This window comes from Adelges cooleyi, unplaced genomic scaffold (genome assembly GCF_023614345.1).
Source record: "Adelges cooleyi isolate 19-005CV unplaced genomic scaffold, UGA_ACOO_1.1 ACOO_flye_CR_arks_rails_tigmint_CR_PRNA_21, whole genome shotgun sequence".
NCBI classification, from domain to species: domain Eukaryota; kingdom Metazoa; phylum Arthropoda; class Insecta; order Hemiptera; family Adelgidae; genus Adelges; species Adelges cooleyi.
Genome location: NW_026095871.1, coordinates 8993293 through 9009410, shown reverse-complemented (window position 1 = coordinate 9009410; position 16118 = coordinate 8993293). Strand labels below are relative to the sequence as shown.

The window sequence follows — 16118 nt, the reverse complement described above, 5'->3', positions numbered from 1 at the left end:
TGTATTATAAAGATCTTGCAATTCGATGTTTTGCAGCCATCCGTTTTCCTTATGGACATTTTCTTCCAGCGCTCTTGTTGTGTATTACAGTTTATTATTAATACAAGTCATAGTATTCCATGGGTCTATGTCCGTCTGGGGTCGTGCAATAGTGTCGGAATTTGTGTGATGTTTCAAAACGCAGATAGAGTGCTGATGAAAAAGATGCAGATACAGCGGGGAGGGTACAGTCGACATCATTAGTACACCGACACAGCATTGGAGGTTTATGCCATGGTCTACACCGCCTATGAATAGGCCTCGGCATTCCCAGAGACGAGTTGGACACCCTGCGCCGCGGTGACTTTGCTCGTTTTCTATGTAAATGCCCTATTCTATAGCTATAGCATACAAATTTTGTTCAGGGTAGCTAACCGTTCCATGCACCCCGTAGCACAGCGACCTTCGTATAGTGACTCGGCGAATATTATCGAGGATCGCATATTGTGTCCAGTTGATGGGACTCGGATGATTTATATTCGTTTAAACGCACTTGGCTGTGGACGTCACGAGAGAAATTAACAATTTCATCACGCCGTCCTATAAATTATGGTCCGTTTGTGTACCTATACCTACCTATGGTTTTTTATATTTGCGGATCGCGGCTCACATGTAGGTACATATAGCATATATTATAAATGTATATTCGCGGCATACACAAGCGTAATATATGTATAAACGCGGCGAATCATTAGAAGATCTATTGGTTTGCATCGGCCGGTATTGCTGCTGTTGTTGCTGCTGCTGAAGTACATGCGGAAAACAGAACATTAATACATACATATATAATATTATATATATATATATATATATATAGACTTCTGAAAGCATTGCACTCATGTTGATCTGTATCTCTGCACCGTCTGTAAAGCATGTATATGCCAACTATACGCGCGTTTCGAAATGGATTATTATTACTATTTTATAACCGCTGGTGTCTTTGAGAACGATAAATAAAGATTTTTACTTATTCGAAATATTGCTCGTTAATTATCGACTTATTTTGGCCCACGCTCGTATGAAGGTTAACTATCCGATTTGTCCGTCTGGCGAACACTGTCCGTACAGATGCTCTATGCGACATTTATGAATAAATCGATTGCCTTTATTTCAAGCGAGGCTATTATAATGTATTATGTTATGATAAAACATATTATTCGCGCAAAGGTCCTATCGCACTGGTCAATTATTAATCTTTGGTTAAAGTGTATAATATTAATCATATTGGTCGCGTCCCACAAAAATCGCGTCGATCACGATAATGACGGGCTATTGAAACGACACATTATAACGTACCGCGATCCGTAGACGAAGAGAGAGACGTCGGGTCAAATATTTGTACTCAACACCAACACAGATACGGCACACACGGACGAGGTTAATTTAGGTTTACGCCTAATGTTTATTATTTTTGACAGCCGACTAAAAGGGTTTTCTGGTTTCGGTTTCTCCCCGTCGCTCTTATACTATAGGTACCACTTTCCTACACACACGCATATGTAACCACCGATCGAATTGAACACACACACACAAGTACTCGAGCCTCGTGTTGTATTATTATAATATAATTGATCAGTCCCTAGATTTCGGTGCCGCCATCGTTGGAGTGTTGTGTCTGAGCGACCAGAAACATAAATAATAATATTATATTATAATATTTTCAATTTTACCGATCGAATCTCTTACACGATTTTGTGTTTTCACCGTCGTCGTCGCGGTGACACGGCGACATGTACCAGAGACTTTAACGTCCGGGCACTATTATAATAATAATAATACTCTTGTTTGACCGATAACGACCTAGCGCATTAAGGTCCATAGTGGCGGCCAAGTTATACGTTAATTCTTAGTTACCCCAAAGAAGTACCTATATATTGTTACTATACTAAATAATATATTTTTCTCATTTAAAAATAAATGTATTTGAGTATCATAAGCATGTCTCCGCATATCGGCCGTAATTTATTCGGACTAAAACTACGACATACATGCAAAACGCACACAAATTTGAGTTTTATAAAAAAAAAAAAAAGGTATATACATAGCCATTGCACGTTATGCGTCTCATAAAAATTGCTTAAAACCGTGGCACGCGTTCGTCGGGAGTTCTTCTTATTATTATTTTATTTTATCAACGCGAGGCAGCGGTTGCCATTGTACGACGGCCCATTAATACATCTCTGGCGGCGATTAATTCCTCGGTTTATATTATGTATTTCTCTCTGCGGGGACTTTTGTGGTACTGGCCATAAATCCTATAATCTATATGCGCGCATTCGGTGTGTGTATAACAGTAATTTATACATCTTCAGATTGTGCGAACTGCACAGCAATGCATCGCTAACAAAACCCAAATATCGTAAAAAAAAATGTTTTTTTTTTTAATTTCAACAAAATAAAAAACATTGAGTGTGAGGTTTTTACGACGGACGCATTCCGTCGGGTCTACACGGGTTGGTCTCGATTGTTTTTCGAATATTTTTGTATGATGTACTTACCACCTATATAACATATAACGTGTTTTATACACTGAAGCCGACCTGTACCTCCGTCGAAAACCGTTAGATATTCTGGCCACAGCATCGCAATGTAAAAAAAAATAACACTGCCGCCGACACTACAATATGAATTGTAACTCAGGAATTGATTAAATGTCCACAGAGTCATCATATATGTTAAATTAAATAAACAATAACTATCACATTAAATTAGCAACAAGAAATCCATATTGATATATTTATATTTTAGTATTGATTTTTAAATCTTACAACTGGGATACACCACAGGAGCAGAGCGCACTTTCCTCCACTTTTAAAATCTAGGGACCCTATCAGTTTATCAGCCCAAATTGTACTATTTGTATATTTCACAACAGTATTTTAAACTAAAACAAAATATTTAGATTAAAAGATATTGAAGCGAAAAAGAAAATATATTATGAATATTCAAATAGAAAGCAATGTTTATTCCTATTTACTAACAAATCTCTGATTTTTGTTAGTATAATTGCAAATGTTTCATCATCATCCACAGTTTTATTCAGAGACTGGTAAAATTATTTTATGCAAATGTGGCCACCCTCTTAAATTTGTCTATAACATACGAACTATAAGATGTACTTTTCTGAGGTACTGAGCAGTTTTAAAGAAAGAGTTCGACATGGATGATTTTTGATTGAGTTATTATGACACTGAGTTATAGAACATTGCATTTTTTCACTCTTACTGCCATAGCCGAGCTTTATCGTTTTATTTTATCTACTAGGCTGCCATGCCACGTTGTCGACGGCTGGGTTAACAATGATACTGCCGGCGAGCCCGATAAGAATGAATATAAAGGACATAACAGCAAACTTGTAAAGACTCAGAAACGTCGTCTGCCGTCCAGACTATAGGTAATGCGTTTGTATGCAAAAATATATCATTGGCTTGAGTTTTTATTGACGGAGGACAACCTGTCTCTTTTACCCGTCCGTCCGATGTATGCAGTGTGTATGTGTGTGTGTGAGAGAGAGATATGATATAAATTTGGAAGGCGCTCCAATATCATTGGTAAACATCAATTTTTGTTTGCCCTGTGTTTAGTCATCCACAACCGCGATAACGTTGTGCCGCGCCGACACATTTGAATAAACTCGTTTTGTCCTCAACGTAATTTACCAACAATAATAACCGTGTGCATTTTGATGGTTTATAATTTATTATACATTATACATAGCCAGAGTCTCTTGTCCCATATAATTTGAGCGACATATTGTATATTGGCGTCCGCCGAGCTCTCTGCGAGACGATTCAATTAAGGAATCATATTATACACACTAATCTCGGCGGTCACACGGTAAATCTTCTAGAACGTCACACGCGGAACTCACTGAGCAAGTTAATACAAAATAAGCCTTGCCTAATACTTCTCACGAGAGATAAAATTATTATTACGTTGTACATAAGTTTGCAACGAGAATATATAGTAAGTAATAAAGTATTAAAAATAAAATTATATCATATATTTTGTTCTTCGTCGTTATATTTCATTCATTTGAACATTTATACGTATATAGTCGAAGTGTTTATAATTGAGTGTGAATCGTTTGATGAATAGCCCGGCAATACCGCGTGCACTACACGAGTATATGTATTTAATATGTATATTAAGTCGTATTGAATCATTTTTATAGCGTATTCCCGTTCTCATAGCGCGACTTTTTTCTTATTAAATTTATGGCGTTTACTTATTTTTATAATATACTTAATGTTCGCGAATATACACATGCAATTGTATATTTATTCGTTTTTATTGGAAAAAACGGAGTAATCTATTTACCGCGTTTATTATGTGTATAAAACCGAGTCAACCGGGACGTCCCGGCCAAAGCCATCAGATAACCCAAGAATTCTCTTTTTTTAATATAATAATGTAACTTCTACTAGTTCATCAGGTTTTCCGTCGCACGAAAAAGAAGGGGAAAAACGTTTATCATACTCTTAATAGGTGCATAACATTATATAGTGTTTTAGGGTAGAAACAAGACCAATTCCAATTAGGTGTCTGTAAATTGACCGTTGGGTGATTTGTTGCGATCGATATTTTATAGATAGAAAAGCGGCGGCGAAAGAGTATGTGTGCGGCTGTACGCGCGGAAGGCGTAGCTGACGGTTAAGATGGCAGTCGCGTTGAACTGCATAGACACACACAATATACATATATAGTTGGAAATCGATTAAGAAAAGACTCCTCCCAACTGAATTGCAGTGTACTGTCGTGAGCATATAAATACCGGTTTTCGGACTGAACCCAGGTCCGATCAATCACGAGCTTTCCGAATAATTGATGTCCTCCATATAATTGTACTATACACACCGTGGCTGAAATACAATATTATAATACTTATTATAAAAATGGGGAAAGAGGGAGAAAAGTAATATTATAGTTTGGTGACATCATTACATGTACGTAAGATGAAACAATGAAAATAATAGTAAAATTAGTCATTTTTGCACATTCGTTGATTGTCCAAAATTATTTTCATTGTTTTAAAAAGTTTGTTTTTTTAAATACTTGAAAATTGTTTGGTCTAGGATTTTTTTCTGGACAATTTTACCTTCACTCGGGGAAACGATCATCTCTGAAAATACAACGACAGCGGTCAACGCTATTTCCTTTTAATTTTTTTTTTATGAGTCCATTGGCCGTAGGTAATGCATCTTTTATTGGCCAACATAGATTATACCACTGGCAATAAACCCCTTTCGCGTCGTCCCGTGTACATGTATATACGGTTCCATTAAATAGTTATATTAATATGTATTATTATTTTCCCATACCTACTACCTATGTATGCGTATAATATAATTTATATTATTCGGCGCGGACAAATCGATGTAATTTGCCGCGCAGTCTTAAACGACCGCCTCGCCGGCACAGCTAGAGTGTTTTTTTTTTATCGATGATTGCTTTTTTAAAAAAACAATATGCAAGTTTACGATTAGTATGGTGACCGCAGGGGGAGCCGATGTTTGGCGGTCACTGTTCATTTTTAACCCTTTCTCAGCTACTATTGATCTTGGGCCTGTATACCATAATAATTGAAACTCCGGGTCGTGTGGCGACGATTGCAGAAATTACAGCTATAACAAAGCGCGTCCGATCGCATACCGCTATCGCTGCACAGGTATACATACAGCTCTGATAACCATCTGGTTGCGCGGTTTGCATAATGTAATCCGCGAGTATAATGGAACGAAGAGCCCGCGATCGAGACCGATAAATTATATATTATTCGGGGGTCGAGCGACGATTAATTCGTGCGAGGTAAAAAACTGCAACTGGTGCGATGCGGACGTGGTCAAACACAGAATTGGGTCTAAAAAGAGCCAAACGCATCGTTTAATCCAAACGGGTTGAAAAATGAATTGCAAATTGTGTAAGGTATAGAATTTTTTTTCATGTTATTACTTTTGTTTGGCTCAAAACCTTCTGTCTGGACTCTAGAGTATATAGCTATTACATAAGTTCAAAAATGTCAAAACACGTGAACTTTAAACCCACCGAATTCGATTTAGTCGTATTATACTAAACAAAAAACCTGCTGAAATAGTTCACAGGCGTTAGAAAAAAATTATGTTGGCAAGCTGTTCTCGTAACTACCTAACCTCACTTCCACCCCCCCCCCCCCCCGGGAATCGGATACCTCGATGAAATTCGAATACTGACTCGAGTACGTCGTTTACCAAGTATAGAATGTAGATATATGAAAATATAACGATACCGACCGAAATAATTGAATTGATATCGAGAACTGAGGCCATTTGTTTTTAGCTGTCTCGGCCAGCGCCGAAGTCCGCATACCGGAAAAACCTACGAATGTGTCGTTAACCTCTTGTCGTCTGAATAATATACTTAAGTCATTACGCGCGTAACGCGATATCGTGCACGTTGTTGTTTCTTCTAATTTTTTATTGTTATAATATACTGGAAAACTGGTAGGTAGATTTCGCGGCCTTATGCGCTGATAAAATTATATAAATGCTGCGGAGAATCCGGTATTGCTTTTTTTTTTTACCGTCCGAATCATTCGTAAATGTAACTCATAACTCACGAGCTTCTTTTTTGCACCTTCGTACCCGTTCGATAGTGGTGACTGGTGGTACATGTCAAAACGTAACAAATTATTATGTATAATATATCTAAAGCCGCCGCTGACCGCATGATTAAAGGAACGACCATTTACCGTCTGCCGGTGTACCGTCGGCCTCCGCCACTGACACCTCTATCGTATAATTTGTCATTATATTTGTGCGAAGAAAATGCAACAAATTCACCCTGAAGTATTATTTCCAACTAGTTGGATCTTTTCGGTGCATACCAATTGCCTTCCATCTCCAAGTAATCGCCAAAATTATATACTATACTCTGTTCCAAAAGAGAATATAATATAGTTGTCTCCGAAACATTATCCAAATTGCCTTCGGTGACCTTCGTGTTTTACCTGGCACATGGGAGACAACTCGTAGTTAATGGCACTAATAATTACGTTAAAAAATGGAAGTAATTCGTATGCGCCCGATTTTTGCATAATTTGAAATTCTTACTTATTTGGTCCTTGGCCGTCTTCGATCATTTATTCCGTCATATATGTAGGTATTGCTATTTTTTTTTTAATACAATATTGTGTTGAAAAAGCGGATTTAGTATTCAAGTATCTTGCCTTTATAAGACGTCTTCAAAAGTACAGGGATATCTAATATTTATCTACTACTTTTGTTGCTGCTATGTTTTCGGTTTATGTGTGTATATTATGTCGCTGTCATAGTATAATCTATTTTAAATAATAGAAAAAATTAAGCTCCGCAGATAACCCCCCCCCCCCTCTTGAATTCCAATTGAGTCAGGTACAGTACAGTACAGTATAGTCTTTAGTCCAATCCAACATGACCCCAAATCCCAATGTAGTATTAGCTGATCATTAAAATAGTTGTCTAACACGCCGCGCCATCTGCGTCGCAAATCGTTTTGGTCATCAGCGCTGTACATTTTCTATCGGTTATTTTTCACGCGCTTACAAATGAATAAACCGTGTCACTCGCAAAGTATTACTTGATTTCTCGTAATAAGAAGTTTGTGTATATGCCGAAGGATTCTCAGAAAACGTTCTACAATTTAGTTTATTGGCTCGTATATATTATTATTATTATTATTATACAATATACCTACCCACATAGCTGTAAAAGACGTTTAACCCATTCGCTGTAATTAATTCGTGTAACATCGTGTACTATAAATATAATATAGTATATACTCTGTTCCACGAAAGTCAAATTCCTGCGCAGAAACCAAAACGTGTTACTCTTGGGTATGCACTATGTGAGCAAGCGCATCGTTAGTTTTTGTGCAAGCATGGTCGCTCGTAGAATAGAGTATAGTACTTATACAGGCATACATAAGTGCGTACAGTGGGCTTACCCGTCATACTATCCTGTTAACACGTGTTGGTTAGGATAGACTGGAACTCTTATAAGTATTGGTATATCTACCAATAAGATCCCGTATAGAAGGTCCTCACGTTGTGTTAGCAACACAGGAAATACCAAAAATAAATAAATTATAAGAAAGTAACGTATTGTAAAGATCAGTAAACCTGTTAAACGATCATTTGGAAGAATCATGCTTGAAAAGTGGTGTCAGTTCTGCATAGGAATTCTCAAAGGGATGTCACTAGATTTGCCCGTACCATGGCATTCAGTGTATATTGCATCATTGTCAGCTCTTTATGGGTGCTCGGCTTGAGACTTAAGTACTGAAGGATTCGTAATTGGCATACACATTTCCGCATTACAACCGGAAAGCCATTCATTGGGCCGGCACAGTTATCGCATCGTTCAATCTCCTCCGGTGGTGGTAGCCATTGTCGATGAATTGAATTTATGATCTTGCACGTCAACTGACGACGGGTCGTTCACCGGTCGCCAACGAAGGTTGTCACATATTTTCGGGTTGTTTTTATAGTTTGTACTTTTCTACCGTCGCCATCCATTCACGCCTAACCCGTTGTAGTGCCTAGGGTCATTCACAGGCACGGCATACGCACATTATCGAATAATCTTACAAATTATTATCACATATAGTCTCACGGATATGTATAAAAAAACAACATTTAGTATAATAATTATTGTAATATTATCGCGTCCGTATGAGACGATATCGCTGTACGCGGACACGTCGGAATTGTTTGTTAAATTATATGTTTTTTTTTTGTCGGGTCGTTAAATAACCCACCGCGTTTAAATTCTCGCCCATGCAGAATTATTGGAATTTGTATTTTATTTTATTTTTTATACCCAATCGAATGTAAAATAAATATTCAACTTATTTTACTATTTTTCTCTCGTCTGGAAGCGCAGGGCGAGGCTAATAACGTATAGCCTGCACACACGGTGCCCACTCCACTAACGGCCGACGTTTATGGGATGATAATATTTTGAAATCGTTATTGGCAGCTGTCGCTGGCGATATAACCGGCACGATATACCCATTGGCATTGGCAGGAACCTGTCAAGTCCGATTTCAAGTCGGGCGAAAAACGAGAATGCGTGTTTTATTATGGATCGTTAAAAGGGTTGTCTGAGATAACTTGTCTCGGCAGTGGTAACTAAATAGCAATCAAAAGACCAAAAGGAAATCAATTATTATTTTTCCGCGTAACACCGCGTTCTATTTGTCTGTGTCAACATATTATATTATTATGATGGCTTACTCCGTCGTATTATGTTATACACGATACTTAACGTAACCGCTTTGTATGATTTCAGGTGTCCGCCTCGGATCCGGATTGCGGTGTCAACTCGATGGTGAACTTCACGTTGTCTGAAAACAGTGGTCCGTTTTCTATTAGATCCACGACGGGCGAAATTTGCCTGACTGGGCCTTTAGATTTTGAGACCAGAAGACTTTACGAGTTCCCGGTGGTGGCCACAGACAGAGGTAAGACTAAACCATAGTATTAGCTTCAATTATTCAATGGAATTTGTCAGCTAAATATGCCAGTTAAGGTGTAGTACTGCTGTCAGTAACTCGACCGCATTATCCAGTACTCACGCAGTATATTTTTCGCCTGTTGTAAAATTCTAAATATTGCAGATGGAGGAATCAATTAACGTCTGACAGGATGTCGAACGGCGCGGTTGTTTTTTTAAATCAAAATATTTTCAACGCTGCTCCCTATGGTATATGCGATTGTATAATGTTTGTGCCAGTATTATAATAACAACTGACAATAATTGAAATTGCTATTCTTTTATTTTTTCCATTCCGATTTTGGCGAAACGGAATTATTTACACTAATTATTACTGAAGCCGGTATTGTTGTTGTTGTTATTATTATATTCGCACCATATGTCTTCGATATGATGCGGTTATAAAAAAAATCCCACGTGGCCGTTTTGTACGGCCGTCTATAAATCAAGACCCATTGCGCGCGCGCGTAAACCGGTTGACCAGCAGACACATCCGATGCTTATCAGGCCACTCGAACCGGACAAGTAAGAAAGCACCTTGGAGCGGGTCCGTTGAAATCTATCCGGCGGGCTGCTTGCCCTGTATCTCGGCTTCATCTTCCCGCGGCCACCTGCTGCTGCTGCTGCTGTTGGCCGTGCTGCTCATCCCTTGTCTTTCAACACATCTCCTCCTCTTATCGGGTTATTGCCGCTTTTCATCGGCTACACATAGCTATGTTATAGTAATAACAATATTGGAAGCGTGCCGTGTCGTCCGACGCACCATTCCCCGGCCCGCCACTGGTGACGATTTGTTTCCATATATAAATACCTAAACAATACAAAATACCGCTACAATATTAACGCGCATCGTGATATATTACCCACTATACAACCCACGGCGGTCGACCCGCGGCTGTCAATACAATTTAATATAATATTGGTATGATTTTCATCGCGTTAATTTTGTGTATTTATCTTCGCAGGTGGCTTAAGCACTAGTGCCGTAGTCAAAGTGGATGTTCTAGACGTCAACGACAACTGGCCGGTGTTTTCACCTTCCGAATACAACGTTTCCGTCGTATGGAGTGCCAGCAATCAGGGTCCGATCGTGGCCGTCCGCGCCAAAGACTTGGACTCCGGTCCGTTCGGCATCGTCTCTTATTACATGATATCGGCCAAAGGTAAGTTAAACGACCGACAACATGATCTGTTAAATATGGATCTGAAAGCTACTGAACTTGTTATAATATGCCCGAATTGCCAAAGGGGATGTCCAGATATTATGTGCAAATTACTGCTTACCTACCCTCACCGCCTAGGGTATATGTCATCGATATTACATATTATGATTCTTACATTATATAACAACCGTCAATGTCACAGGATGCGATTCGCGGTCATTATAATATTTTATATCGTGTCGACAAATCGGACGCGTAGGCGTTTGGCAGCGACACCGCGAATAAGGTCCTTTCACCTCGATGTTAGTTATATTGAAAAGTTTTATAAAGGAAGCCATCGATCAACAGCTATTATAGCGCAACTTATTACACCCACGCAAAAATAAGTGCAAGCAATGTTTGCGAAAATGTACCTATATATATAGATTTATATGATTTCCTTCCATACCTCACCTAACCTTATGTAGAATACTTAATACGTTAAACCATTGTCGTTGTCGTTAAAAGTGTTACAATAATACTCTAATGTCACTTGACTCTTCTTCTTTTTTTTACTCGAGTTTTGTGGTCACCGTAGACGCTTATTGTTTCGTCGCATGTACAATATATTATATTATGTCATTTATTGTTTAAACGAAAAACGTATTGTCCGTGGTGGTATTAGGTTTCTGTTTTGATTTGACCCCAACATTAGACAACATATGAATTAAACGACCAGTCTCCGCTGCAGCTACATGATGATATATTTTCTCGTATAATGACCAACATTAATGGAATCTTTTTTTGCAGGACCCGACAGCGAAGACTCGGAAACTTCATTTAGGTTAGATGGCAACACAGGCGAAATTTGGGCTGCACAACTCCGCACCGGTGTCTACAGACTGCTGGTAGCGGCCAGGGACGGTAGTGGATACGAAGCAGCCCAAGTTGCCCGAGTCCGAATCCAAGTGCTGGCGGCAGACTCTGCCAAATCTTACGCTGTGTTCGTCCGGTCTCAGTACACGTTCACCGTGCCCGAAGATGCGGCCATAGGAACCACTGTGGGTGCAGTCACCGTGTCTTCCCATCAATCAGGTATTTATGCTGTATGAGAGTCTATACAAATATCCATAGACATAAGTATAGTAAACTATGTCTGAATGGGAAATGTTTTCTATACTAATCCTACTATATTTTTTGCTTATATCAAAACTTCAATTAGAGTTAGGTTTAGATATTGTTAATATTGGGTCACTTTTTTTTTACATTTATTAACTGGGAATTTTTTATAGAAAACATTTTGTATGAGGACGTTAAATGTTACTCCGATGTCCGTTTTAAAATAAGAAACCCCGTTCCAGTTAGGCTATTGTGTGAAAACGAGGAGAGTATGGAATAATGTAAATGGGAAGTATTCGTAGTGTCATATGTGTGTACGTAGGATACCCCCGGTCGACTGACCTTCACGGCCCACGAAGGGTTTCGTAGCTGGACCGTGCAAATGTTTGCAGATTCTTTCGTGCGTGCAAATAGACACGTCTATTGCATATATTATAATGTATATTATATATTATTGTATGTATGACAACATGTTTATCTGTGGGTAAAATAACATCCGCGGGAGCTAAACGGGTGACACGATACTGTTAGTATAAAAAGCGCGCATGAATAAATGTGCGGCGCACCGGCGGAGAATGTGCACCTAAGGATGAAGTATACCGGCCAAAGTCGTGAAGTGTACCGTGCTTGTAATACGTCTTTATTTCATACAATCACGATTTGCAGTTCGGGGGCCAGAGGGGGTGAGTTACAATAATAATAATATATGTGCAGCTGAACGTTGCGTGCGCCCATATCATCCTCCCCATCGTATGTAGGCATATCTAACGTCTCTGTTTACAAGTCGTGCAACTACAATCGTAGTGTTGTTTAGCGACAGTAAAGAAAATTCGGTGGCCGATGTGTTTCAGTCATCACGACCTCTCATTAGAGCCGCGAGAAGACAAAACGCACGGGGTCGCGCAGCTACCGTCGGTACACTAGCCTTTCCTGTTTAGCATATTATTCACTTTGCTTTTATTTCTAATCACGGCCGGGTCGATGGTCGTCGTACTCGATTTCCTGTCGGGTTTATTTACACGGCAGTCCGACATCGCATCGCCTCCCCCGGGCGAGAGATCTTCTCCTTTTGTCCGCGGTGCGGTATAGAACGAGAGGGGAAAAAGCCATCAGTCCACGGCATCACGAAATGTGACTGTACTATCTATCGCCGCACTGTGATGTACATATACCTATACAATATATACATACACCTGGAACATAAACAACCGCAATTTATGTCCGTTTACTTATCTCTGACCGACTCGAGTTATTTATCGTTTCAACCGGACCCGACGCGGCGCGGATGCGGACGAATTTCTCACATTTATTAATATTTTATTCAAATGAAACAACGTGCAACGTCGCACGAAATTTATATTATGTTCTTGTAAATTAATTTACGAGACCACGCAACACAATGAACGGGCCGAACGAATGGCAAAAATAATAAGTCATATTTTGGCGACGGCGGGACTCCCGAAAAAACACTTATACACGACACCTCCTTATAAAAATATAATGTACACCCATAACAGGCCGTCGCCTTGTCGCCCGGTGTATGAGTTAGGGCGTTTGGTAACGGAACACGGTTATAGAAAATGTGACATTTTGGATTTATGCAGATTTTTTGCGCTTTTCGTGTATACGCCCAATATATATTCTACGAAAATCGCCCGTTGTCATTTTCGACCTAACCAGCTACTGTAGGTATATTTATGCATATATATATATTTTTTTTTAAATTAAACGTTTGCCTCCCCTTAGAGATAACTCCTGTACGCGACCAACCGATATTCACGATACGTTGATTGATATCCGTCGAGGAAGAATAACCGGTTTAGCAAAAATAATGCAACAGTAGTGTTTCTTGCCGCCCTACTCTTGGTTGAAAAAAACACAGTTCTTTAAAATAAAAAACCAATCGGTAAAAAATCAAATTAGGCCATACGACAAAATAATAGTATGTGTTGAATCCAAACCGTGTTATGGGGTTTTCAATTAGCTGACTAAACCGTATTATTATCTCTTACGTAATAATAATAATGTAACAATTTATTTTTGTTTTAGACGTAGAAGTTCCCGAATCCGTGACTTATGCGATTCATTCGGATGAGGCGGACGGGTATTTCGCAATAGACCCTGTGAAAGGAACGATCAAGACGACGGCGGCGTTGGACCACGAATCGTTCAAAACGGTTCTGCTCAACGTCAAAGCCTACTCGGAGACCAACAAATATTATGGCGCACACACCCAAGTAAGTAAATCTCAATAACCTTTTGTTGTCCGCATTCCGAGCACTTGTATAATAATATGCGATAGCCGTTTCATGTGTATTTTTCTACCTCTTTCATAAACCTCCTCCCGCTCGGGTTTCTCCTCGGATCAACGCACACCACTGACGTTTAACAAGAACACGGGATCGCTGAAGTTGTAAAAAACCGTTTAATTACCGGCCCTGCGTGCCTTGTGGGGACGTTTATGAGTTTGTGTTGACTTAATGGTCTGCGTGCGGACCTCTATATATTCAACTTAAACACACTGCCAGCAATAAAACAAATCCCACTTCGACTGGACGTGCATATACGACGTTAAAGTCGCACACGGTCAGCATTATCGATAGTAATACCGACGATTTAAGTGTATAATATACCGCTCTACGATGCCGAGAAACGGACTGTGTAATATTTTTTGTACACAGTGCACACTATACATAATCTTTTAATATACTTTGATTTTATTGACGTTTTTAACTACTTTTTTTTTTAACTAATCGTTTGAACTTCTAACCTAACCTATAATCGAGCTTTCTTTATTATTTTTATTGTTACAAGACGCATGACTGTATTATAAAATAGATTTGAACTATACTATAAATATTTCTCTCCAGAAAAATACTATTGTGGGACTAATGGTGATAATAATGTTAAGGATTATAACGTGTGACCCGGGGAGAGGTTTATGTAGTATTGATACCAAATAACTTTCCTTTTTTTTTATACACCTATTAAGAAGGTTCTGACAAACATTAATGGTTTTAGCTGCAATGGGCCAACTAGACTATAGGAGGTGTTGATTCTGATCAAACCAATTACATTGCTATGTTTTTTAATTTGGCTGGAGTTCTATCATGGCGTTCGACGTGTTACAGGTAAACGTGATCATCGAAGACCGAAACGACAACTCACCACGCTTCGACTCGAGTTCTGTGCGGATAGCTGTGCCAGAAAACGTGGCCACCGCCTCGGCCATATACACCGCGCACGCTTTCGACCCTGATTCCGGTGCCAACGGGGAAGTTCACTACGAGATCGTGGCTTCGGCACAGGAACCTTCGTACTTCATGGTGGACTACAACCGGGGTACAATCAGCCTGATCCACGGTTTGGACTACGAAGCGGTTCACAGGCTGACCGTGACGGTGGTGGCAAAGGACTCGGGAGTGCCGGCTCTGTCCGACAACATGACCCTGTTGATCGACGTGCAAGACGTCAACGACAACCCGCCGGTATTCGAACGACCCCATTATGCGGCCACCATCCTCGAATCGTTGCCGGTCAACTCGCAGGTGAGTTTAGTTTACACAGAATACTTATACTGTACGGGTTGAATGTACTGTCGTTAACGCGATAGGTTCCAATAATAGAGTTGTACTGTTTGGCGATAATCGATTTCCGAAGACCAAAGACTCCATAAACGACCGTTATGCGTATACCAAACGAGCGCGTCTAATTAGAACGTTTACCGAAAGTAGGGTAGTTAATATATTTTTAGAATGAAAAATCGTAAGCAAATTAAAATATCGTTACCGCGTGCCGTCCCCGAGATTATCCGGTTGATTAAAATTGCCAAGGCGAAAATCATCAGGGACCGTCGAGGCCGATTTCCGTCTCTGTCGTGGGTCACGAACGGCACTCGTTAATTAATAACGGTATAAGGTATACCAGAAACGGGTGCGCGCAATGACCATCCGCGAGAGCCGGTCAGTCATGATCGCGTTTTCTCCCTTGTGCAACGCAACGGTAAAACACCGCACGACCCGCCGAGGTATTGTCCTCTCTCCATTATATTAAACCGGCGCGGCGGCGATTAATTAACCCGGCGGGAGCTGCACTGCCCGTGCACACGCTCCGGGACTTTTCTGGTACAACGTTTTGCCGATTGTTATTTTTTTTCTTATCCAGTTCGAGAATACCTAATGGGTAACGACGGACGGGCCACAAGTCTATATATAGTACCTACACGTCTAAAAAAAAAAACGAATAATAATACCGCATCGAGGAATTTCGAGCGTTCTGCGTTGGGGGACACCATAGAGACAATGTGGCC

The 16118-nt window shown here is 39.8% G+C and overlaps 1 protein-coding gene across 1 annotated transcript in view; it reads left to right on the top strand.

Moving 5' to 3' along the window:
* Positions 1-16118, top strand: part of LOC126834829 (protein dachsous) — a 92733-nt gene that overhangs the window by 58239 nt on the left and 18376 nt on the right. The window contains exons 3-7 of the mRNA XM_050567017.1: positions 9345-9516; positions 10514-10711; positions 11501-11785; positions 13859-14046; positions 14941-15357. Of these exons, the coding sequence (XP_050422974.1) occupies positions 9345-9516; positions 10514-10711; positions 11501-11785; positions 13859-14046; positions 14941-15357 (1260 nt within the window). The remainder of the gene's footprint in view (positions 1-9344; positions 9517-10513; positions 10712-11500; positions 11786-13858; positions 14047-14940; positions 15358-16118) is intronic.